This window comes from Mirounga leonina, unplaced genomic scaffold (genome assembly GCF_011800145.1).
Source record: "Mirounga leonina isolate KUSES-001 unplaced genomic scaffold, KU_Mleo_1.0 Mir_153, whole genome shotgun sequence".
Taxonomy (NCBI): domain Eukaryota; kingdom Metazoa; phylum Chordata; class Mammalia; order Carnivora; family Phocidae; genus Mirounga; species Mirounga leonina.
The window spans coordinates 10,460,943-10,484,476 of NW_023270387.1; the positions used below are offsets into that span (position 1 = coordinate 10,460,943).

The window sequence follows — 23,534 nt, forward strand, 5'->3', positions numbered from 1 at the left end:
ATCACAGACTTTACCGCAGATATTTCTCAGAAGGCATTTTGGAGGGGGAGGGTGGAAAGAAAGATGACCTGACATCATCACTAGGAATAGCCAGCATTTTCAGATCTTCCTTTCGTGGTGGGCCAGGCACCCCTTGGGCATCTTCCTGGCTGCTCTGGTGAGGTGGGGACCCCTATCATCCCCTTTACAAGTGAGGACACTGCAACTCAAGGAGTCTAAGTGACTGACCCAAGATCACACGGGACCCGAGAGGTGGGAGGTGGTATTTGAACACAGACTCAGGAGAGTAAACCAGAGCCCCACACTCTCAGCCTTTATGCTGCCCTGGGTATTTACGGGACGGAGGGGGACGTTGAGGGTGACCTCCTTGGCCTGCCCGTTGTCTCTACACTCCCGCTTTTATTCCTCAAGGTCCCGGGTAGGTGCACATTACGATGCCTTCCTATCAGCCCTTGCCCAGCAGTGATGCTGCTTTCCACCACAAACAAGAACTTTCACCATGTGCCAAGTATGGCAGACACAGAAGTAAACCCACAACCACCCTTGCTCCCCCAGAGCACACAGTACGTCTAGCGGACGAGGCAGTTAAAGAAAAATAGGTTCATGGGGGGAAAGGATGAACTGTAAACTGTCAGGATCTTTCCTAGTTTTCCCCTTGGCCCTGTCCACACAAGATGCTCCAGTCTCCAGATGCACCTGCCTTGGGGGTTAGCCTTAGGGCTCTTCTTCTCCCAGGCCCGAATCCCAGCTCAGGTGCTGTGGTCCCTGCTGCTTCTGACAGATGGAACAAGGGGTATTAATTAAGGTCATGCTGTCACAAACAAACTCCGAAAGAGCTGAAGACTAGGGCTGCCTGATGCAGAAAAAAAAGATGCTAAGTTTGAAGTTCAGATAATTTTCTTTGTATAACTATGTGCTGTACGATATTCGGGATATACATATACTAAGAATTATTCCTCATTTATCTGAAATTCACATGTAACTGGGGGCCTGTTTTTTATTTGGCAACGCTGCTCAAGGCATGGAAGGTTTATTTCTTGTTTCTGTAAGTTCACAGTGGGTGTGAACTTATAGAACTTAGAGAACCTCTTGGGAGACAGGTGGTTCCCCTACAAGTTGTGATTCAGGGACCCAGGCTCCTTCCAGCTTGGCTCTGCCGCTTTCCTCACTCAGCTTCCCAGGTGTCTATATCCTCATGGGGTCAGGTGGCAGGAAGGGACAGGGCGCGGAGGATTCTGTGCGGGAGATTTTTATGGGCCACTCCTGGAAGTGGCACTTCTCCCAATCCATTCGTTGGCTAGAACTCAATCACATGGCCTGGACCTACCAGCAAGGTAAGAAGAAACAGGTAAGCCGGTGTGTGCTCAGACAGATATTTGGAGAACAGCTAGCTACTCTCTGCTAACCTATCCGTACTTGCGCCTCATGCGTGTCTCGTATACTCATGCTGGCTTCAGTAAGCAGCCCTCCAGCCGCCGGTGTCCCTAGCTGGAGACTGGACGCTGTCCTCTCAGCCCTGGGGACTGGCTAGCTAACGGCTCTCCAGGACTGGGAGATGGAGGCCATTGTGGGAGTAACAAACAGTGTGATTCAAATCAATTCATTTTAATCCAATGCAATTTAATACATATTTACTAATGCTCCTAGAATATTGAGACAAGCTTGGTTCTAGGCCCCTGAAGGAGATAGAAACTGAAACAGAACCCAGTGATGCCCTCAAGGAGCTGCATGCAATTACATTCAACAGCTATCCTCAACTCTTATCTATATCCCATTGATTTTTTTCAAAGGTTGGTGAAAAACCCATAGCTACAAAGAATTCTGCCCTAGATGCTAGGATACAGGATGGTCCCTCCTCTCCCAAATTCCTAAAACACTTGGTGTCTCTATCCACTCATTCATTCCTGCATGCATGCACGTATGCATTCATTCAGTTAGTTCATTCACGGAAATTCAACAAGCAGAGGTCTGTTCTGTTTGACAGTGTACTAGGCTCTGTAGGTTGGGAGTGGGAGCACCAAGTTGAACAAGATTGAGACCTTGCCTTCTGGAAACTCACAGTGCAGGGAGTGGTCAGAATGCACATAACTCAGCTACAAGGTAGACGGTGGTAAATACTATGATAAATATTCCAACAGCGCTATGGGACTTGGTGAGGAGGGAGAAGTTAATTCTGATTGGGGGTGGGGTGGGGTGGACAAGGTGACATCAAGATCCAACAGTGACTTCCCAAAGAGACACAGGAACCTGTCCTGGCAAGGGAAGCTGAGTCAAAGCATCTGGCTCCCAACTCACAACAGCCTTTGCCCCCAGGGCACCCCCAGTCTCCCACCCACTCAGCCCTCAGAGAACAAGGCAATGAGCTTTTTTCAAAGAAGAACTCCAAGGCGGTCTTCCATTTTATCTTCAAAATTCATACGAATTTTGAATTCCACTCCACAGGATACCAACATTTGTTTTGCTATAATAATTTTCATATAATTGGCTTAAATGACCTGTCATTGAGTAAAACCATTTCATCTCGTGACCTGTGCACCCCTGACACACCACTTGTATTTGCAGAGTACCTTCTCCAGAAATTCAGCTTCTGAGACAGCAAGTTCAGGTGTCCCGTGTCTTTTCTCCTTGTCAGGATTAATGAAATATTCCGCTTCCAGATCTCCGAGACTGGTTATAGTGAACAGACAACACACAGGAATCACAGAGGCCGGCATCAGCTGAACGCGGGATGTTTCATGCACTTCTCTCACATCGGGGGAGAAAGAGAAAGAATAACGCACCTTGGACAGGAGCTGTGTTTCTGGACCATGATGCTTCCACCTCGAAAATTTAAACAGTTGGCTACTTAACGTTAAACAGCGTAAGAAAATGTGGCACGCTTCCCCTCTCCCTGGCCTCCCCACGATGAAACACCAAAGTGTTAAAAAAAAAAAAAAAGGCCCAGTGTGTGATGAGGACTTGGGGGTTAATTTTCAGCACGGTGCCAGGGCATTTAGCTGTGGGACTCTCATTACTTGTACTGGGAACCCTGCTGCTTCATTTCGCGCAATAGTGTATGGAAACTGCACCCTTACACGGCTGCACGATTTTAGTTTTGAAATTGAGGCCGTCTTTCTCAGAGCAAAGCAGATTTTTAAAAACACCAAACTGCTCAGTGTTGGCCCGGGGCCTGTGTGTTTGTGCTTATGTGTATGGGGTGGGGGATGTCTTTCTCCCAAGTGCAGGTGCCCCTTTCAAAGACAGCAACATTAAAACGTGATGCCCAATGGCTACCTGTGCCAATGCCCAGTGGTTACTATGCCTCATCTTAAAGCTTCGTCAGGAACCCCATAAAACTAGCACATGGTTGGTGACACCCAGTGAAACCTTGTGCTTCTGCCTTAGTAACCGGAACCCTGCTGCCTGTCATTAAGGGACCTCTCTTATTAGACATCTTTTTTTTAAATAGCTGCCATCATCTGGTCCCAGTGTACATTAAATCCCATTATAATTATAAACACACTTCCCCATAACATCCGTTGCAGATTTCATCCACCCTGCCTACCCCCTCAGGGCATCTTTGCACTAATAACAACTCAGATTTGCTATTTGAGTTGACAACATTAAGGTCCCAACACCATTTGCAATATGCTGGGGGAAGAGAGAGAGGAGAAAAAGCTTTCTCTTTCTCAGTCATGAAGATCTTGGGGTCACAGTGACCCAAGACCCCAGGAGCTAAAAAAAAAAAATAACCCCTCTTCTTTCCCCTTTGAGAAGTCACTCTCTGCCCAACAGACAGGAGGAAGGGTGTGCTTAGCACCTGGAGGCGAAGGCTGCTAGCCAGGACTCCACTAGGAAAACAGATGACAATTATTAATCAGAGAGGCCATCTTCTTATTTGGTTTTCTGCCCTTCAACTAACCGGAATCCACATGTCACCTGATTATTTCCCTCTTCTGTTCTTTTTGGAGGGGGCATCTAAAAAAGTGACATGAAAGGATTAAAATAATTAAGAAAAAAAAGAAGAAAAAAACGAACCAGAGAAAGCCATCCACCTACGCAGGAAGGAGAAATTTGATTTTGGTTAGTTTTTGACGTCATTTGCATCTACCTAGTAAATATCTGCAATTATGACCTTGAAGCCTTGTAAGGTCCTTTGCCTCCAGGAAAGGCCAGGGTAGGTCTGCAGTATCTTCCCCCAAGAGTCCCCAGAGGGGCAGAGAGCTGAGGGTGCCTGTGACAGCCTGGTATGTCTTCCAGTGGCAACTTGGAGTTCTCAATTGCTGAGGAGACTTTTTCCATTCAGGGGCTTCACTGTCTGCATCCCTCGGTGAAAAGGCTTTAAGGTTTTAGGATGCAAAGTAGCTGCTTCTCCCCCAGAGGTAGGAGTCCTTGATTTATTTATCATGATAGGAAAGTCTACCTTAAAATTTTACAACTATTTTCCACCTGAGGAGTCGGAACAAAATGAGTTGCAACATTTCATTAACACTCAATCAGAATACAGAATACTCAAAACACCACTGCAGCCTTCTTCCTGGACATCTGTTTGGTTGAAGTTTTATTGTAATTCAAAATTCCCTCCTCAACTTGTGCCTGTGATTTTGAAGGAGGGAAGGTGACCTAAGCCTGTTTACCTGGTGGCCCCATTCAGTGGGGACCGGCTTGGTCCTCAGCTTGTAGCTCTCCCCCTCAGTGGAGTAAGAGGAGGAGGAAAATCAAAAGCCCTTGTTTTCCTTGTTCTATCTTGCTAGAGGCTGTCCCATCTAGAAGTGAAGATCATGAGCTCTGCAGCCCGAATGGTCTGATTTAAAGCCTCAGCTCTGCGGCCTTGGGCAAGGCGCTTAACCTCTCAGTTTTCTCATCTGAGAAATGGGGAAAATGATAGCATCTGCCTGAGTGGGTTGTAACAAGGATTAAATAATACAAGATAGGTAATGTGTTGAGATTCATGGTCAGTGCTCAGAATGAGTTCTTATTCCCACTGTCTCCTGCCTGTAAGATCCCTTAGACCTGACATAGCCCCCTCCTCCACAAACTCTGAAAGGCTGCTACCCGTGGAAAGGATGTGAATAAAGGAGGAGATGAGGGAATAAGAAGATTTACCATGGAATTCTATTCAAAGGTCAATTCATCTATTCCCGTCTTTAGCATGATCTGGTAAGACTGAGGTCTCTCCTATTTTTAGACCTGTCTGAACTGATGTCCCAGTTTCCCTTACCATATCCTTCAAGTAAAAAAAAGAAAACAAAACAACAAACTACAAATACATGAAATCAGAGAGAGAGAGTTTTCTCCTGTAATTTTCCATCCTGCTTGTCTTTAGGTGCCGCCATATGAAATCTCTGACCTGGGGATTCTCATCAGCCTTCAGGGGACCCAAGGACATAGCTCTGGCTATAAACGGTGCCAGTTTTGGTGGGGGAGCTGCTGCTGCTTTATCTGGGCCCAATAAACCTTATCAAACTGCTGTGCAGCCAGCCTTCAGCACTAAGTGGAAATGCTTGGAGCCCAATTCTGGCTCTCAGCCCACAGCCTCGCCTGCCTTCCTCCTTTTTGTTACCTTCTCCACCTCTTAAATTCAGGCATTAATCTCTCTTTAACACTTACTAACAAGGGCTGGGCTTTTTTAATGGGCAGAGTTTATGAAGCAGGGGAGATTTTCACATCGAGTGAATATGGCATGGAGTGGGTGGGGGGGAGTCTAGGGCCATAGAGGGATTGTTCTTGCTCTCCCATTGTTTCCAAGGCTTCTCTCTTTCTCTGATTTGAGGATTAATAGGAGATTAGGATCAAGGGTTAACTGTGTACTTCTCCTGCCACTGCACTTAGGAGGGGCTGGTAGGTGGATGTGGATGGCAAGGCGGCAACCTTCCTTAGGCACCGTCTCTGGGCAGAGGCTCAACAAGTTCAATGATCATTCCTTCTCTTTCCCTGGTGAGGCACTAGGAAGGTCTTTCTTCTCTTCTTACATCCCTCTCCTCATGCTCTCCTTGCAGACCAGTGCTTTCTAAACGTCCTTTAAATGCCTTTCCTCTTGCAGATAGTGTCGACCTTAGCTAGAAAAACAGCCCATAACCGGGATCGCTCTTTATTGTTAATCAAAATGAATACCTAGGCACCAGGCTTTTCTGGGGATCGGTTAGGTGCTGCTGTATTCAGGACAATCCGAGGGTAATTGACTTGCTTCCCTTCCAAGTGTGTTTCTCTGCTCTCTTCTCCTCTCCTCTGACTCCTGCAGGGCTGAGCCCTTTTTCCCTGCTAGGAGACCGGAGCATTCTTACAAGGACGGAATTGCCTGTCCTTGGGACTGTTCCCCCTTAGCCGTTCTTGGGAGCCTGAGCACTTTGCACTGCGGCCTTCAGTGGCCCAGAGGCAGATTTTTGCATCTAGTTGGTGTCTGCCACCTTCCATGACCCTACGTTCTTGGGGCCTGACTCTAGGTCTGGGGCAGTACTGGAGACAAGCATCGGAATGTGATTGTATGTGAGTCCTGTGCAAACCTTTGACCCGCCAGTGTGTCAGGGACAGAGTGTGGGGACTCAGGTCTCCCTGACTGAACAGCCCTGCGATGCTAAGACTGTAGGACTTCCCGGGCTGACTGTCCGGAGACCCAGGGAGGGCGCTCTCCACCACCGACCTCACCACAGCGATCCCGGACCTTAGCCAGCCGCCAAGGCCGGTGCTCATCAGAGAGCTTCCTACCTCTGGTCCCCCTACCTTCGCTAAGCTCCGGGGAAAGGGGGGAGAAGGGGACTCTCCGCCGCCAGCGGAAGGGTAGGTTTCTTCTGGTTGCTCTACCCCGAGGTTGGTGATCTCAGCTCCACTCTCTACAGAGGAGCGGCCAGAGGAGAAAAGAAGGCTCTTTGGGGGGGCTCTGGAGCTTTTTCAAGCGTTCACTCGCTCCCTGAAGGCTTTGCGCTGAGCAGGACGAGGTTCTCAGGAACTGTCTCCAACCAGGTTCCCTGGCCGGGGCGGGGGTGGGGGGTGGGGGGCGGGGGGGGTGGTGTCAAAGCCCAGGGGATGCTCAAGACTGAGAGGAATAAAAGTTCCTCTCTCGACCTCGCCTCCGGGGATCCCCACAGCTAAAATGAGGAAGGGAGCTCCCTTCGACGACTCATCCCCGCGGACCCTCTGGCACTAGGCTCCCCAGGGCCTGCGAAATGCGCGCCCCTGGAGACTTCTTGCAATCCGGATGCCCAACACCTGGAGGCATTAGAAGGCCTGGGCTTGGGCTGAGAAAGGGACCTCCTGCAACCGATGTCGGGGTACAGGGGATGCAGCCCCGAGCCCGAAGAAAAGTGAAAGGCGAGATGACACACACACAGAATCGGGGCAAACACTGGAGCCGGGGACGAAACTCCGCGCCCGGGGCAGCAGGGAAGAAGAAAACCCGTGTCCAGAGGAAATAAAAAACCTGGGGTTGAAGGTAGGGGCTGCTCCTCGCCCCTCACCTCCATTGCCCCCACTGAGGGTTCCGAGTCCCTGGCCCCTCTCTCCGCGAGCTCCTTCTCCTTTCCCCTCCGCTGGGCCGGTGAGCGGCGGCCGCCGGCGCCCCAGCAGCAGCTAGATGTCAGGCGAAGCCCGGAGCGCGGCGCGCGGGGAGGGGAGGGGAGGGGAGGGGAGGCGGTGGAGGGGAGGGGTGGGGCGGGGAGCGCGCGCGGGCTCGGCCAGTACGGGGGTGGGGGTGGGCGGGCTGAGCCTGGGGACGGCGGGAGGAGGGGGGGGAGGAAGGGGGGCAGCTGTGGGCAGCGAGCCGGGCTCGGCCGCCAGCACTAAAGATGGAGAGGCGCCGGGGCCTCGCAGGGGAGGGGGCTCGGCGTTGACGTGGGACGCGGCGGAGGCGCCGCAGCCGGTGGTGATTTGCTAACCTCGCAGCAGAGAGGAGTTGAGGGCGATGAGAGCGGGTACTGCGAACTGCCGGGCGATGCCGCCGCTGCCGCCGTGATACCGAGAGCAACAGTTCCCAGCCAACACCCCTCCCCGACACAGGCACACACCCCCAAGAGGCACGCACACCCACCCCCAGCGCCCGGCTCGGCAGCGGTGAGTAGGGGGCCGGGGAGGGGCGCACCGCTCAGCCGCAGGCGCGCGCCGGGGCGCCGGGGGGCTGGAGAGGTCCGAGGGGCGCGCTCCCTTCGGCCACTCGGCCGCCGGGCTTGTGCCTTATTTTATTCGGCGTGTTCCCTTCCTGCTGCAGCAGCCGTCGCCACCGCCGGTTGGGGGTCGGCTAGGAGGGGAGCCCCGGCTGTCAGCTTGGGCGCAGCTGCCTCCCCAAGCCTTCCGCTCTAGGGCACGGTCGGGGTGAGAGGTGGGGGGCAGAGCGGTCTGCGGGGGCTGCAGGCGCGAGCGAGGGTCGGGGAACCGGAGGCTTTGTACCACCAGGGGCCGGCGGAGGAGCCGGGAGTCGGTGGGTGCTCATATGTATGCGGACCGGTGCGCGGGCGCGATAGGGTTGTGGTTTATTTGTGTTTATTCGCCGGCCGGCCGGGAAGCCAGAATCCGAGGATCCGAGGAGCGAGGATCTGGGGGCGGAGGGGAGCAGGACTCGGATTCACTTGGGTTTGCTTTCTCTTTGAAAAACGTGGTGGGCTCTTTTTTTCCTGGTTGGACTTGACCCCCCACCCGTTTTGGGGGGGGAGGGCGGCCGCGGCGGAGCTCCGGAGGGTCTCCCGGGCTCCGGGCCCTCCTCGGCTCTCGGCGGGACCGGCCGTGGCGCGGGAGCTCGCTGTGCGCTCCGGGCCGCGCTCGGTGGGTGCCCCGGCTCTGCACCTGATGCATTCGGGATGCGTTTCCCAGCCTGGCGCGCCGGCAGCTCGCTCGCACAGCCCCTCGAACGCTCCCGCACGCGCTCGGAATGCGCACCATCTCGCCGGACCCACCGGAAGGCACAGACGCGCGGTGCGGCGATTCACGCGCCCGCTCCCCGGGACGCTCGCACCGCGCCCCGGCCCGGCACCCTGCCCGTCGCTGCCGGGGTCACGGCCCCGGGTCGGAGAGGGAGGGCCGGCAGCTCCCTTCTCGCTTTTCCTTCCACAACTCGCTGTCGGGCTTTTGTGCTGCCCCTGCACCGCGGGGCGGGTCCGCCTCCTCGCGCTCTCGCCCAGGCGTCCAGCCTGCCCGACTCTCGTCTTTCGTCCGGGTCTCTTTCGCTTTCCCTCTTCCCTGACCCGGCTCCTCTTCTCTCTGCCGTCTGGCTCCCCGGGAAAAGTTGCTTCCCCAAGTTTGCTGAAGTCGCTTCCAAGTCTCCGTGGGGGTGGCTTGGACTGGGGGCGAGTGAGAGCAAGATCGATCCCCGGAGCTCGAGCGGGTGAGCGCCGGCGTCCCCCCCCCCACCCCCGCCCCCCCCCCCCCACCGGATCCCGGGCGCGGAGCCGTGGGTGGAGGTCGGCTGCCCGAGAGCACCCTGATTTCCCGCAGGACCCAGGGCGCTTGCTTTTGGGAAGGAATTTGAGTGGCCCGGGTTCCATTCTCTCGATGGCCCCTCGTTCTCCGAAGCCCCTGGGTCTGAAGGAAAGCGCACCCACGGTGGCAAGGCGCGGATGAGTGGCAGTTCCACTCTTGACAGCCTTAGTCCCCACCCCAGGGTGGGCAGCAAAAGTGTCTTGACTAGTCGTCCTGTTAACCCTTCCTGCGTGAGATCTGTGGCTCTGGAGCCAGTAGGGCTCCTTTTGGGGGCGGAGGCAAGCGGTGTTCCCAGAGCCAGGGAGAGCCTGTGTTCTGCTCTGTTTCCAGTTCATTTCACTGCAGCGTTGGCCACAGCAAGGCAGAGGCGGGGAGGGAGGGGAGCGGCGGCTGGGGCTGGGTGATGTCTTCCTAACACTTTAAACCGGTTAGGGAGTCCCAGAGCCCTCTAACAGCGCTTTGGGAGAGGCCTTTGTCTCCCAGCCTGTTCTCTCTTCATACTGCTTTTAACACACAAACTAGCTTCTGGTGCCAGTACCACATCTGGTGCCTCCAAGCCATGTCCGGCACCAATTGCTGCTCGTGGACACAGGACCTCGGAGCCTGTGGGACACGCTTGGAGTTCATGTACTTGGCATGGGCACTGCTGGCCAGAGGGGTGCATGTTTCCTATGATCTCTTTCTCTCTAGGTCTTTCGTGACTTATTTTGCATCTTACAGATCCTCTTGCCCACTGGGCACTTGTGGGCAGGACGCAGGTGTGGCATCTCCGAGAAGTATTTGCACACGTGTTAACTCTCCTTCTGGCTTCTGCGTGCACACACATGTCCGTGCACACGCAGTCCAGATTTCCGATTGCATATGCAATAGCTCTGAGGCACCTAGGGGTGGAAGTAAGCCAAACTAGTGTGAGGGTTATGTGTGTGTGTTTCCGTTGGTGCCTAAGGCCGGGGGGGGGGGGGGGTCAGTCCCTTGCAGCCCTGAGAAGAGGGGAAGGGCAAAGGCCTGGGAGGGCCAGAGAAGGAGAGCCCTTGCTCGTAAACTCCTGTGGGCCCCGCCTGGAGGCTGTGAGCCTCAGTAGGCTTACCTGTGCTCCTCCTGAGGCCGCAGTGAGGCAGAACGTCGAAGAACTTTGTTTAGAAGATGAGGTTTACTGCACAGGGGTTGAGAGTGAGATCCAGGGCTTTAACTGACTAAAGGAAGGGGTTAAACTCTTATTTAAAGTGCGGGCCGACACTTCTTCATAACGCATGTTGGCCTTGTTGCATGGACCGGAGCCCCCACTCTCAGACTTCCAGAAAGCCCGGGACTCACAGGCTTCACTGTAATTCCCATTTCGCTTCATCTAACAGCCATCACAGAGCAGTGAATGAAGCGTGTGTGGTGGCAGAAACTTCTCTTTACCCTCCTCATTCCTGGGCTCGTAAAGGCAGGTGTGCAGGGTTCTAGGAAACTTCCTTCTCCCCGCACCCCCGCATTAAAACCACCAAGACTGTCTCACTGGGGGGGCTATACGGGTGCTGTGTTGTTTGACTCCTTACTTTTAGGGACACTAATCTATCTTCTGTCCTCTCATCTCTTTTCCCGCCCCTCCCTTATCCCCTGTAGCCCCCTCGGTTGGTCCAGGACACCCACCCAGCCCCGCCACGCAGAGCCAGGAAGGAAAGAGAGCCTCATGCCTAAGCCGAGGGGAGCATCATGGATCTGACAAAGATGGGCATGATCCAGCTGCAGAACCCCAGCCACCCCACGGGGCTCCTGTGCAAGGCCAACCAGATGCGGCTGGCCGGCACGCTGTGTGATGTGGTCATCATGGTGGACAGCCAGGAGTTCCATGCCCACCGGACTGTGCTGGCCTGCACCAGCAAGATGTTCGAGATCCTATTCCACCGCAACAGCCAGCACTATACCCTGGACTTCCTCTCGCCAAAGACCTTCCAGCAGATTCTGGAGTACGCATACACGGCCACACTGCAAGCCAAGGCGGAGGACCTGGATGACCTGCTGTATGCAGCCGAGATCTTAGAGATTGAGTACCTGGAGGAGCAGTGCCTGAAGATCCTGGAGACCATCCAGGCCTCGGATGACAATGACACGGAGGCCACCATGGCAGATGGCGCGGCCGAGGAGGAAGAGGACCGCAAAGCTCGGTACCTCAAGAACATCTTCATCTCGAAGCATTCCAGCGAGGAGAGTGGGTATGCCGGTGTGGCCGCACAGAGCCTCCCGGGACCCGTGGTGGACCAGAGCCCTTCCGTCTCCACCTCATTCGGTCATTCAGCCATGAGTCCCACCAAGGCTGCGGTGGACAGTTTGATGACCATAGGACAGTCTCTCCTCCAGGGAACTCTTCAGCCTCCTGCGGGGCCTGAGGAGCCCACTCTGGCTGGAGGCGGGAGGCATGCTGGGGTGGCTGAGGGGAAGACGGAGATGATGCAGGTGGACGAGGTGCCCGGCCAGGACAGCCCTGGGGCCACCGAGTCCAGTACGGCGGGCGCCGTGGGGGACAAAGTTGAGGAAAGGGGCAAAGAGGGGCCCGGGACCCCGACTCGGGGCAGTGTCATCACCAGCGCTCGGGAGCTGCATTATGGGCGTGAGGAGAGCGCGGAGCCCCTGCTGCCTGCCGCCGAGGCTGGCCAGGGCCCCCCGGGCCGCCCCGAGCACCCCGCGCCCCCAGCTGAGAAACACCTGGGCGTCTATTCCGTGTTGCCTAACCACAAGGCTGACGCCGTGTTGAGCATGCCATCCTCAGTGACTTCGGGCCTCCACGTGCAGCCTGCCCTGGCTGTGTCCATGGACTTCAGCACCTACGGGGGGCTGCTGCCCCAGGGCTTCATCCAGCGGGAGCTGTTCAACAAGCTGGGGGAGCTGGCTGTGGGCATGAAGTCCGAGAGCCGGACCATCGGGGAGCAGTGCAGCGTGTGTGGGGTGGAGCTTCCCGACAACGAGGCTGTGGAGCAGCATAGGTAGGGTCCTCTCCGGCCCCGCACCCCACGCCCCGGCCCCGGCCCTCTGGCTCGGACACCTTGCCTTCATACCCAGCCACCCCCGCGCCCTGGGGCCTGGCTCCCCAGTACTCCCTGCTCTTTGTAAAGAAACCCCCGCTTTTTCTAACTCCTGGCTGGGGGGTGAGGGACATACTCTTCACCTGTGGCAAGAGGGCCTGGGGTCTTTCCTAAGCATTGGGGAACTCACGGGGGCCCGGCTCTTTTCTCTCTTACTGCGTTTGGGTTCCCATTTAGTTTTTCTGCTGTTGGGTCTGGCCGCCTTTGCCTGGAGGACTCATAAACTGGAGGGAGGGAGACAAGGAGGTGGGATTGGGGAAGAGGGTCTCCTCTGGCCTGGCCGTGGCTATGTTGCTGGGTTTCAGGGAGACAGGTGCCCAGGTGCCCAGGTCCCCAGGGAGTGCTCCCCGCCAAGGCCGGCAGTGGGCAGCTCCAGAGCCCGGGAGGGGCTGATGCTGCTTTGGCCATGTGAGGAGCTGCGGGTTCCATGCGTCATTCCTGGGGAACGTTTCTCACCAGGGATGTTGCTTCCTCTCCCTCCTCGTTCTCTGCCCCTGCAAACACATTTAGAGGGAGTTGATTTACATTCAAGGGGGAAGGACGGGTATGAGAGTCTCGATTTTGCAGCCTGCAGCCTTATTCTTATCCCATCTCTACTCACGTTGAATTAAATGCGACTTGGGGCCAGCACTGACTCCCCTCTAGCTTCTGTTTCTTTCTCTGTGAGATGAGCATTCGTTGAGCTCTTTTGGCATGCCTGGTTCAATACTGAGTGCTTTACGTGGAGTCACGTTTTTGTTAGAGCAGTCAGCTGGGCGGGGTGGGGGGTGTTCTTCTTTCTCATAGGAAGATGCTAAGACCCTTTCCCAGGGTCACATAGATGGTAAGAGACCGGGTTGGATTCACATTCAGGTTTTAGCCTCCTGGCACTTTGCCACCTCTTGGAGTCGCTTCGTGCTGAAGAGGATCACGTCTACACAACAGAGGGTTTTGAGCATCGCTCTTCCTAAGTGGAGTGAATACGGACAGAATCTGTAGTGGGTTTGGCTTTTACTTGGATCTGTTGTAACAATATGCCCATCATTTTACCCTCTGGTCCCCGGGTCAGGTGAACGGTGTCAAGAAGGCCACTTTTGTTGTTGTCCACAATAATATCTCCTGCACACCCTCTCGCCTGCTGTTTTGCCGATCTTGGGGGCAGTCTGCCCTTCGGAACCCTCTTCCTCCACCCTCTCCTCTGTTCTTGCTTCAGGTGCAGGAGAGGGGGCGTGAGTGAGTGGGTGTGGGGGCCGGAGAGGCATCTGGCGGTCGGCTGATCACCCCAAGCCCAGCCGGAACCTGCGCCGACACTGGCTGATCGGTGGCTCGTCAGACTGACTTTGTGGAAAGTGCCGCTGAGCTGAAAGTAGCCGAATTTTTCCGGCGGGTGCGAAAAATAACCGCCAGGGAGGTGCGTCTTCTTGATGTTTGTGCCACTCAGAAATAGACCGAGGATGTGTTTGTTTTTGCTCAAACTTTCCTAAAGAGGAAACCCCCCTCCCCAAACTTGACCAGATAGATCTGTCATCTTCTCCGGATGTGAATTCTTTCAGATACGTGCTGTGAGAAATGGGGTACGGTGGAAAGTAATTTTGTTTCTGCCTCTATAGTTGCCTCTATAGCTGGGTGGGCTACAGAACATACCACCCTCCCAGGAGGTCCAGGCTCCCATTCTGTGGGACCCTCTGTCCTCTGGGGAGAGGCGGAGGCCTGGCTGTGTTACCTTCCCTGGAGAACGGGCTGTGGGACTAGCCATGTCTCTCCATGGGAGCTTGGGATCGTTATGTAACCTTTCTGAGCTTTGTTTTACTCTTTTTAAAGTGGAGATGGGGCCCCTGCGTGGTTCAGTGGGTTAAGCATCCGACTCTTGCTCTCAGCTCAGGTCTTGATCTCAGGGTTGTGAGTTCAAGTCCCGTGTTGGGCTCCATGCTGGGTGTGGAGCCTACTTAAAAAAAATTAAAATGGAGATGGTCTCTGGAGCGTGGTGCTGAATTGGTGCAGTAACATCCAGAAACCCCTAGGGCAGCGAGTGAGTGGCACATAGTAAGCATGCAGATGACGACGGACCCTTCGGTCCCCTATTCTGTTCAGGTCTCCGTGTTGCCTCCTTTGACGCTGAATTCTAGAGTGTAGTGTCCACAGCGCTGCCTTCCCGCCGGGCCCTGCTGGTCATGAGGTGGTGCGGAGAATGGCCCTGTCCCTGTGAGCTTATGATGGGGAGGCCCTGGTCCAGGGATCCTTGGCTGTGGGCTGCTGACCTGGCAAATGTGCTTTTGACTGAGGGTGGGAAGTAAGCTGCTGCAGCCCAAGAGACTAGAGCTGAGGGCAGGGCCTCAGGTGGGAAGCTGCGGGGACTGAAGAAGTCAAGGAAGGGAGAAGATGTTCCTGTGGCTGCCCCCTGGTCAGATGCACTTTGCGGGAGGCTTTTTCTCTCTCCCTCAAAACTCTCCGATTAAGGTGCCACTTGCCTAATTCCTGCTCTTCTCTGTACCTCCCCGCACATCACAACCACCAGTACAAGCAATAGGGCAAGACCAAACAGTCAGAGGGGGGATTTTGGCGTCCGGATGTTGTGCAATTGGGTGTAAACAGAGCAGCGATGAACGTGAGAAAACAACAAGCTACAGGTTTCGTTTTATTTTACTTTTAAGCCACAGACTAAAGCGTTGCTGAGTGAAGTCCCCCACGGTTCTTGTTGCCCGGGTCCTTGAGGAATAGAAGGGCATGGAGAGGAGAGAGGGGGAGAGGGCAGGGAAGCGGCTCCGGAGGGAGGGTTCGGTCTGGATCCCGTCACTAGGTCGCCTCAGTCCCAGGCTGGCGAGAGAGAGCTGGAGCCGCGGACAGAAGAGAAGAGCGAGGTGGTGGTCCCCGCAGTGCTGGGCGAGAACATACAGGCAGCATCACCTGGAGTCAGGGACCCATGGAAAGACAGGGCAGGGCTCCTTGGGCAAATTAAATGGGGCTCACTTACCTAAAGGATCCAGAAGGTCAGCAGACCCGAAAGACCAGCAGCATTCTCTAGGCAGGTGAGGAGCAAGCTCTGGGTGCCACAACCTTTTCTAGGACAGTATCTGAGGGAGGGAGGGTCCCAGCAGGTTTCTGGAGGATTGGACTCTCCTTCTCTAGGTTCATCTCTCTTTTCTCTCTCTGTCTCTGGAAGGCTGGAGCTGTTCTGCATGTAGGCTTATCTGGATCTGATAAGCTAGGGATGAGCTGGGGACCAGCTCACCTGAGCCCGCTGCAACTTCTCCTTCTCAGAGTTACACACAGGTTGCTAAGATTACAGCTGACGGTGTGGTTGACTTAGGTGTGAACACAGTCCTCATTCCTAGCCCCCAGTCTCCCCAGGCTCAGACAGCCTGGTAGGAATGTGTTTCTGAATTGCGTGCTGCAGAATCAGAGCCGGGTCTTGTTTCCCCGGGGGCCTCTGGATCTTCTCCAGCAGACCCTTGGACGGGCTACAGTGTGAATCCTGTGTGCACACAGTAGGAACTCTTGCTGGGCTCCTGAAGGGATGCTCGGGAAACAAGGAATGATCTCAGCCAGCTCCCCGGACCCACGTGTGCAGCCCTTCCCAGAGGCTTCTTGGGGCCAGCTCTAGGGTGTGTGAACCACATAGCTGAGATGACAGATTTCTGCCTGGCTCTTCGCCTTGGTCTCTCAGGTGGCCAGCTGCTCTGTTTTCAGTGGTTGACCATGTAGAGGGGCAGCAGCTGTTGACCTTGGTTTCGGCCACTTTGGGGAGCTTAGCTGTTGCCCTTACTCTCAGTTGCCTTTCATCGTTCTGCCGGCTTTAGACACCTCTGAGGTCAAACCCAGCTCTGCTGGGAAAGAGTGTAGAAAGGACAGCCAACAGCAGTAATATTAACAGTGCCTTTGATCAGTGGTAGCACTTTCTTCTTTGCCGGGCTCTTTTCAGGACTTTGTCTCTCTCTGCCTCGCAGCCTCCCCTACGTGGGTTCGGCTCCATCATCCCCTATCTGTGAATATGAAGTCTGAGAAGCTCTGAAAGCGAAAAGGTTCTGTGCAACTCGTTTAGAGGCAAAACCTGATCTGAACTGATGGGAGGCTATATTTATCCCACCTATTTTGAATATTCATATGTTTTGCTGCAAAAATATTAATGTGTTTGATTACAGAGTGCTTCTCTAGACTCCTTCGGGACTGGCAAACACTTGTGGGCCCCATAGTAGCTTTCTAAAATCCGGACAGTTTGGCTTTCTGAAGTACCGGCAGGTTTTGGATCAGGGATTGTGGACCTTTTTCAGCCCCACCTTGCCGACGAGGAAAAGGAGCTCTGGAGCCCGTAAGTGACTTGTCCAAGGTCACATAGCTATAAATGGATAGGGTCAGGAGCTCAGCTTCCCTTCCGATGCCCAGTCCTGAGTACCCTGAGCCAGGCCATATAAGCACATGGACACTGCCGTTCTGGGGCGGGTCCATCTGACCTAGTCTTTGGGTGCCAACACCGTCCCTCAGATACCACCGTTGGAGGCCACAGCTATCTTCCTTGACGTCAATCCTAAAGGTCAGGTGGAGCTCGACTTCTCCGAGTAGCTATTTGTGGCTGTTCTGTCATTCACAGATTTGCCCAAATCCTTTCTGAATCCATTTCTATTTCCAGGAAGTGTGCTTTTGGGGGTGATGAATGACTTACGTTTATCACCTCCCGGACTCCTGGAAATCTGCCTTTTGGAGAGGTCGTTAGTTGGGTAGTTGGGAAGATGGCAGGAGGCTTGGTGGTGTATGCTGTGCCCAGCTGGGGTGGAGGCCAGGCCTCTAGACTCTGCTGCATGGTTTTTAGCCCCATGACCTTTGTTGGGCTCTTTTCCCTTCTGAGCTTAATTCCTTCGTTTGTAAAACGAGGTGCTTGGATGAGCTGTTTCTGGGTTGAGTTCTTTAAGAAGTTCCCTTAACCCCTTGTGCACGTACTTACATCTTCATGAGGTCCTTTTGGCTACTTGCGTTTTGCTCTGTCTTGGATTGGCAGTCAGCCAGCTGGAATAGGGGTCCCTCTGATTTGTTCCTGTCTGTTCCCACTTCATTTTTTAATACTCACAAAGTCAGCTGGGCTCTAGGCTGAACTCTGGGACATTTTGAAGATGATTTCTTTTATTTTCTTTCCAGTGGAGGGAAGTGGCCTGTTCTTTCATCTCAGTGAGAAAAGTCCCATTTTAATTTGCTGTCACTATTGGATGGAGCTGCTAATTGCTGGAGGGGAGAGGAAGCAAGAACGCCTCAGCTCAGCGACACGTTCGCCTCCTGCTTGTTCTAGGAACTCTATTTATGAATCTTTAAAATAGTGATTATCCTAAACTGTTAAAATCAAACTCCATTCACAACTCTTTCATTTCTTGCTAATTCAGGGGAAAAACATTTCCAATCACTTTAATTTTTTTTAAATTAATGACTTTAAAACAAGTCCAGCTGAGAGACTTAAGAATCTTGCTAAATGAACACAGGCCCTTGGAGGGTTCCTGAATTTTCCTTGGTAACAGAAGATTTTTTTTTTTAAAGATTGTATTTATTTATTTGGCAGAGAGAGAGAGAGCATAAGCAGGGGGAGCAGCAGAGGGAGAGGGAGAAGCATGCTCCCCGCTGAGCAGGGAGCCCGATGCGGGGCTCGATCCCAGGACCCTGGGATCATGACCTGAACCGAAGGCAGACGCTTAGCCGACTGAGCCACCCAGGCGCCCCAACAGAAGGTTTTCTTAAAGGTTCTGTTTCGGTGGCATTAGGTGAAAGCCCTGGCTTGATGGCAGTTATTCTGGTAGAAAGAAAAATTCACCGAGGCATCCCCACCGCCCCACCTCTGATGTTTTCCGTGTAGTAAACGTGCATTTTGAGCAAATTCGACTCTCTGGACCAGAATCCTGATTTTACCACTTACCAGCTGTGTGACTGTGTTTGTGTTTCTTAACCTCTCTGTGCCTGTTTGTTCCTTGGAAAAATGGGCATAATAACAGTACCTACCCACCGGGTTGTTACAAGGGTTCATTAGCAAATGTTTGTCAAGTGCAAGGAATGGTGGCATCGAGTAAATGCTCCGTGTGTATTCGCTATTGTATTTTTATGGCTCTTGTGAAATGGTCCACTGGCTGTGCAGGGTAAGAAATGCATTCCTGTTGGTCCGGTGGGGCCTGCTTTCCCCCAGAGGTGTTAGTTCATATGGGCGGCATGTGGGGCCGATACACCCTAAGCACCTGCATTCCCCCCCACCCCCCAGAAGCTGATCTCTTGTACCCTGGTGGCCAGGGTACTCTTTGTCCCATTGACCCGCAGCCTGATGAGTCATTCCAGTTCTCATTTAAATTTAGCTGGGCAGCACTCCACCATCATCAGTTCCAAATGCCGAGCAGGCTCACCCAGTGTCCAATAGCCCGCGCCTGTGGCCAGGCGAGCAAATCACTGTGGTCGACGCAGAGATGAGGAGCACAAAGCCCAGCTTACGGAGGGAAGTCTGGGCTTGAGGTGGGTGGGCATTCCAGGGCTCCTTCCCTGTCCTGCCTCCCCGCTGCTAATGGTGGATTTGCAAACAGCATTCTCAGTGCTTGGTACATTATTGGTTCTGTGCTAAGTACGTTCAGAGTCGGGCTGTCCTCACACGCTCTGGCCACCCTGTAAGGGGGATACTAGTCGCAAATTCCCTGATGGGCAGAGGGAAGCATGAGAGGTTACCAGACTTATCCACAGTAAGACTGTGAAGGGGGTTGCTGGGGTTTGTGCTCAGGTCTTCCGGCCCCATATTCACTGTGTTTTCCATAATGCCCTGTTTGGACCTTCGGGCCCGGATGGAATCATAAGGGAAGGGGACATACAGGAAGGACCAGCTCCGTGTTTCCTGCAGCTGGTGGCCAGGAGGCTCATCGCTTGGTCACCTCTGGCCTTCGGATCTCCTCCGGTGGCTCGAGAGGAGGAGAGTAGGGGAGAGGGCTGCTTACTTCAGAGGGTTCAGGTTTTTGGGGGTCAGGGTCACAGAAATCCCGGGAGCACAGCATCATCCCGCATCATCTCTGACCGGCTCAGAGAGACCAGCTTCTAGCGATAGGGGCCTTTTATGCTGACTCAAAAAAGAAAAACAAACAAACAAAAAACAGAAAAAGAGAGAAAAAGAAACCCACTTACAAAAATAAAAATCTCTTGCTGTTAATTTCATGCCAGCATAATCAGAAATCCCCCTTTCTACTGTCTCCCCTTAAAAGCCCCGGTGTCCTTATTATGCTGGTTCAGTCTGGAAAAACCATGGTTGGGTTTTGCCTACGTGAGGCTTATCTCTGCAGCTGCAAGCAGGGGATCCAGTACTTTATTGTCAGGATGGAAACTTTGGCTGAAAACTCGCCAAAACCTGCTCATTTCTCAGTTCCCAGCTCACGTTCGACTCTGTCCTCAAGCCCTGATTTCCTTCAGCAGGAAAGGATTGCGTTCAGCTTTGCAGTAGGAAGAAGCCGAGTTAGACGGCATGAAGAACTTCCTGAGACCGTGGGGACCTCCCTGGCAAAGTGATCAGGAGACTCAGTCACAGAACTTTCGATGAAGAGGAGAAATTGCAGGGCCAGTTGGAAGCGGTTTTTAGCGTTCTCCCCTCTTTGGGGCCATTTTTATTTACGTCCTGTGAAAGTTTATTTATTTATTTATTTAAGTCATCTCTGCACCCAGCGTGGGGCTTGAACTCAAGATCCCGAGATCAAGAGTCGCACGCACTTCTGACTGACTGAGCCGGCCGGGCGCCCCCTTGGGCCGTGTGGACTCCCCAGAAATGTTAAGTAAGGATTTGGACACGGACACAAACCACCACCACCAGGCGTGTCAGGAGCAAGACAGACCGCCAGACCGTTGTTTTTGTAGGGGCGAGGTGTGCAGGGCAGGGGCGCAAAGACTGATGTCAGACAGACGTGGGTGTGACCGTGGGCGCCCCGTTGTGAATCTGGGCGGATGCCTCTGCCTGTCCGACTCGTTGGGTGCCTCTCCTGCGAAGGGAGCTTAGCCCCTCACCTCTCCATGTGGTTTTAAACAAGTTAAATGAGGTAGCAGGTCACCTAAAGCCCACAGCAGGGACTCACACGTGAGGCCGCCTCCCTGCTTCCCGATTCTCTTGCGACCCCAGCCTGACAAGGGGGCCGCTCGCTCGCTCGCTGAGCCCCCTGCCACCCTTGCCCGGTGTCGGTCTCTAAGTGGATTAGCCGAGCGTTGTGATCTTAATGCCATTAGGCCTGTTGGCACAATGCTCTTTGCCATGGTGAGAAGCAGATGTGGCCGGCCGTAATGGCCCTCGGTGATCCATCGGGCCCGGAGTGCTGGGGGAGACATTCTTAGTGTTGATTTGGGGGAGTCTTTTATGGTAGTTAGGGGAAATGCAGAGGGATTGTTTGAAATGTATTTATTTAAGCCGTTCGGCGGGTTAGATGCTCTCGGGGTCTACCGTGGCTAACCTCTCCCCCCCAGCGCCCCCCATCCTCTCTTTAAATAAGGTCCCCTCCCCAACCCCGAAGCCCAGGCCTGATTACTTCCAGAGTCGGAGAGACAACTTAGCAGGCTCTTGTTTCTTGCCGATGTACCTTATTAGTAGCACCTGGCATCATAACCCGCTAATGGGAACCAGCGCCCTCCTCCTGCGTGGCCAGGGACAAGTAGCCTTGTCAGCCTGAGCTCGCCGTGCGAGGAAGTTCCCATTAGCTTTATGGTCAGGAGAACTTGTCCTGTTCAGGAAATGAATGTTGCCTCTAAAGGTCCGCGGCCCTGACCCTGGCGGGGTAACCTGTGCGGGCTGCTCAGGATGCTTGGGATTTCAGCCCCTCTCTGGTTCTTGTCATATGTAAAGAGGGAATCATTGTGGTATGTTGCAGCCTTGAACTTTTGATTTATTCAGTGAGGATGACTTAACTGTTTCTGTGCCTGGATGGCTGGCGGGTGGTGGCAGAGCTGAGCCTGTGTGTGCCTAGATATGTGTGTGTGTGTGTGTGTGTGTGTAGTCTGGGGGTGGGGGGAGCAGAGACCCCCACATGCCAACAGGGGCTGTCTGTCTCCGGGATGAGGGGGTGGGTTTTGGGGATGATTATTTGCTGGGCTGTTTGCATTCCTGCAGTGTCAGAAGTTTCTGGAATCCTTGGCCGCAGAATGGTGGGCAGCTGGGAACCTGGGTTTGAATTCATCCTCGGCCTCTTAGAAGCTTCGTGGCTCGGGCAAGATACCTAACCGCCGGCTTCCTCCTCTCTGGGAGGAAGTTCTAACGTGCTGTGGTGATATTAGCCATAGGAGGATGCATTCGGAATATAGAGCCCGGGGCAGGCACGTGGCGTGGTCTGCGGCCCTCACTGACAGGAGGTGTCTCTTTCTTTCTCATCGTAATATTATTCTAAGAAATTTTGGAAAGAATGGCCTAGTCCTTTTTCTCCATTTAATGTATCAAGACTTTCTTCCTCATCAGAGCCTTGGAATCAAAGAAAAGCTACTTAGCTGTCCCTGCTTCTTCTTCTGCTTGCGAGTCGTGTTTGTAAATGGGATTTTTTTGCGAGAAGAGCAGCGTTTGACCTCGTTCTGGGGGGAAGCTTTGGCCCGACTCTTTGAGAAGCGAGGTTTGTGAGCTGTCTGCCTGCTGCCGAGCGAAAGGCCCCTGGTGACAAAGGAGCGAACTACACTGGGAGGCGTGGCCTGGGGAGTCTGGCCCCCCGAAGATGATGGGCCTGGGGGGGGGGTGCAGGGAAGGGGTTTGGAGATGATGCCTCCTTCCGGAACTTTAAAGCGAATCGGTCCATCTATCTCTGACATCACTGACAACAGTTCAAGGAAAAATAAAAATAAGTTCTTGTCCAGTCGGCGGGCCGGGTGCAGAGAGAAGGGACAGGAGTGGTCAGTGCGTCGAGGCAGCTGACCTGGAGTTTTGGAGACGGGACAGTGGCCCGTTTCCTCATGCCCACAAGTTCTCCCCTCCACCCTCTCCATGAGAAACTGTGCCCATGTCAAATGAATCGTGGTCTCTAACCCCTCTTGGAGCAGGTGGAAGCCGCTTCGGAAGCGTTCGGTGCAGAAGTTAAATCGTGACAGTTGTCCCCTAAATGCTCTGCTAAATTAAGGATCTGCTAACATTTGCGAGTCTACCTCCCTACATACCCCCACCCCCGTCCCCTTGGCAGAAGGGATGAAGATGGGACCTAAAAACAATGTGAAGCGCTGCTAAATCGAGTGACTCTAAAAACATTTTTCTTCCCTTGACGTTGAGCGTGGAAAACCAGGGCTGGACTTGTAAAACGCCGCAGACCCATTTGGGCCCCGCGTGCCTGGCCCCTTTCCTCAATTTCTAGCGCAGTGGTTTTTACTGCCACCTCTCCCCCTCCTTCCCCCCTTCATAATTATCCACTATTTTACTTCTTGTGTCCTGACAGCCACAAGAGTGGCTTTTGTTTTTTGAGCTGGGTAGCTGCTAAGTATTCCCCAGCAGCCAGATTCAATGGCTCGGGGGCTAGCGGGGATAGGCCCAACCTTGGCATCCCCCGTTGCAAAAGTGAAAAATATTTCTGTTTGCAGTTAATTTTAGTGGCAAGCAGATCATGTTAACTGGATGTAATTGCTTCCAGATATGGCCGAGGGTTTTGTGTGTTGAGATGAAGGGTCTGGTAAGTGCTCACTTCCTGTGTAAATTAGGCTCTTCCATTCAGTCTTTCATTCTGGCCAGCCCTGGATTCTGTCATTCTCCCGTTTCCACCCCCCTCCCCTCCCCAGCCTGCAGCCTGGTGTGAGAAGCCGCTAGCTCTGTCCCCCTGAATGCAAGGCTTTTGTCACTTGGAACCAGTCACCTCTTGGTTCTTGATGTGAGTTTGCCCTTCAAATAATGGGAAAGGTTTGAAAAGATGCCACCTGGCCCCGCTTCTTGCCATGCAGAGACAGATCTGCAGAGCCCAGGGGGAGGGATCCTCTCCCGGTCATGCGGCTTGTGTCTTGGGACCCGGAACTCCTGGTTTTCTGTGGATTTTTTTTTTCCTCCACCCTCTGACCCTCCTCCCACCTTGGAGAATACCATTCTCTCCCTTTCTGAACAGAGCTAATTCCGATGGAACTGAAATCCTAGAAAAATGAAGTGTCTGTGGCAAGGAGGCGAAGGCCATGGTCACA

The 23,534-nt window shown here is 53.7% G+C and overlaps 1 protein-coding gene across 2 annotated transcripts in view; it reads left to right on the forward strand.

Annotated features, from left to right (window-relative positions):
- The first annotated feature begins 7,699 nt into the window (after positions 1–7,699).
- Positions 7,700–23,534, forward strand: part of ZBTB16 (zinc finger and BTB domain containing 16) — a 187,135-nt gene continuing 171,300 nt past the window's right edge. Inside the window, exons 1-2 of one of the 2 annotated variants that reach the window (XM_035008982.1) lie at positions 7,700–8,025; positions 10,993–12,350. In XM_035008982.1, coding sequence (XP_034864873.1) covers positions 11,083–12,350 — 1,268 coding nt within the window. In that variant the 5' untranslated portion in view covers positions 7,700–8,025; positions 10,993–11,082. Of the gene's footprint in view, positions 8,026–8,666; positions 9,290–10,992; positions 12,351–23,534 lie in introns of those variants that run through there. The other variant, XM_035008983.1, reaches the window with a different exon arrangement.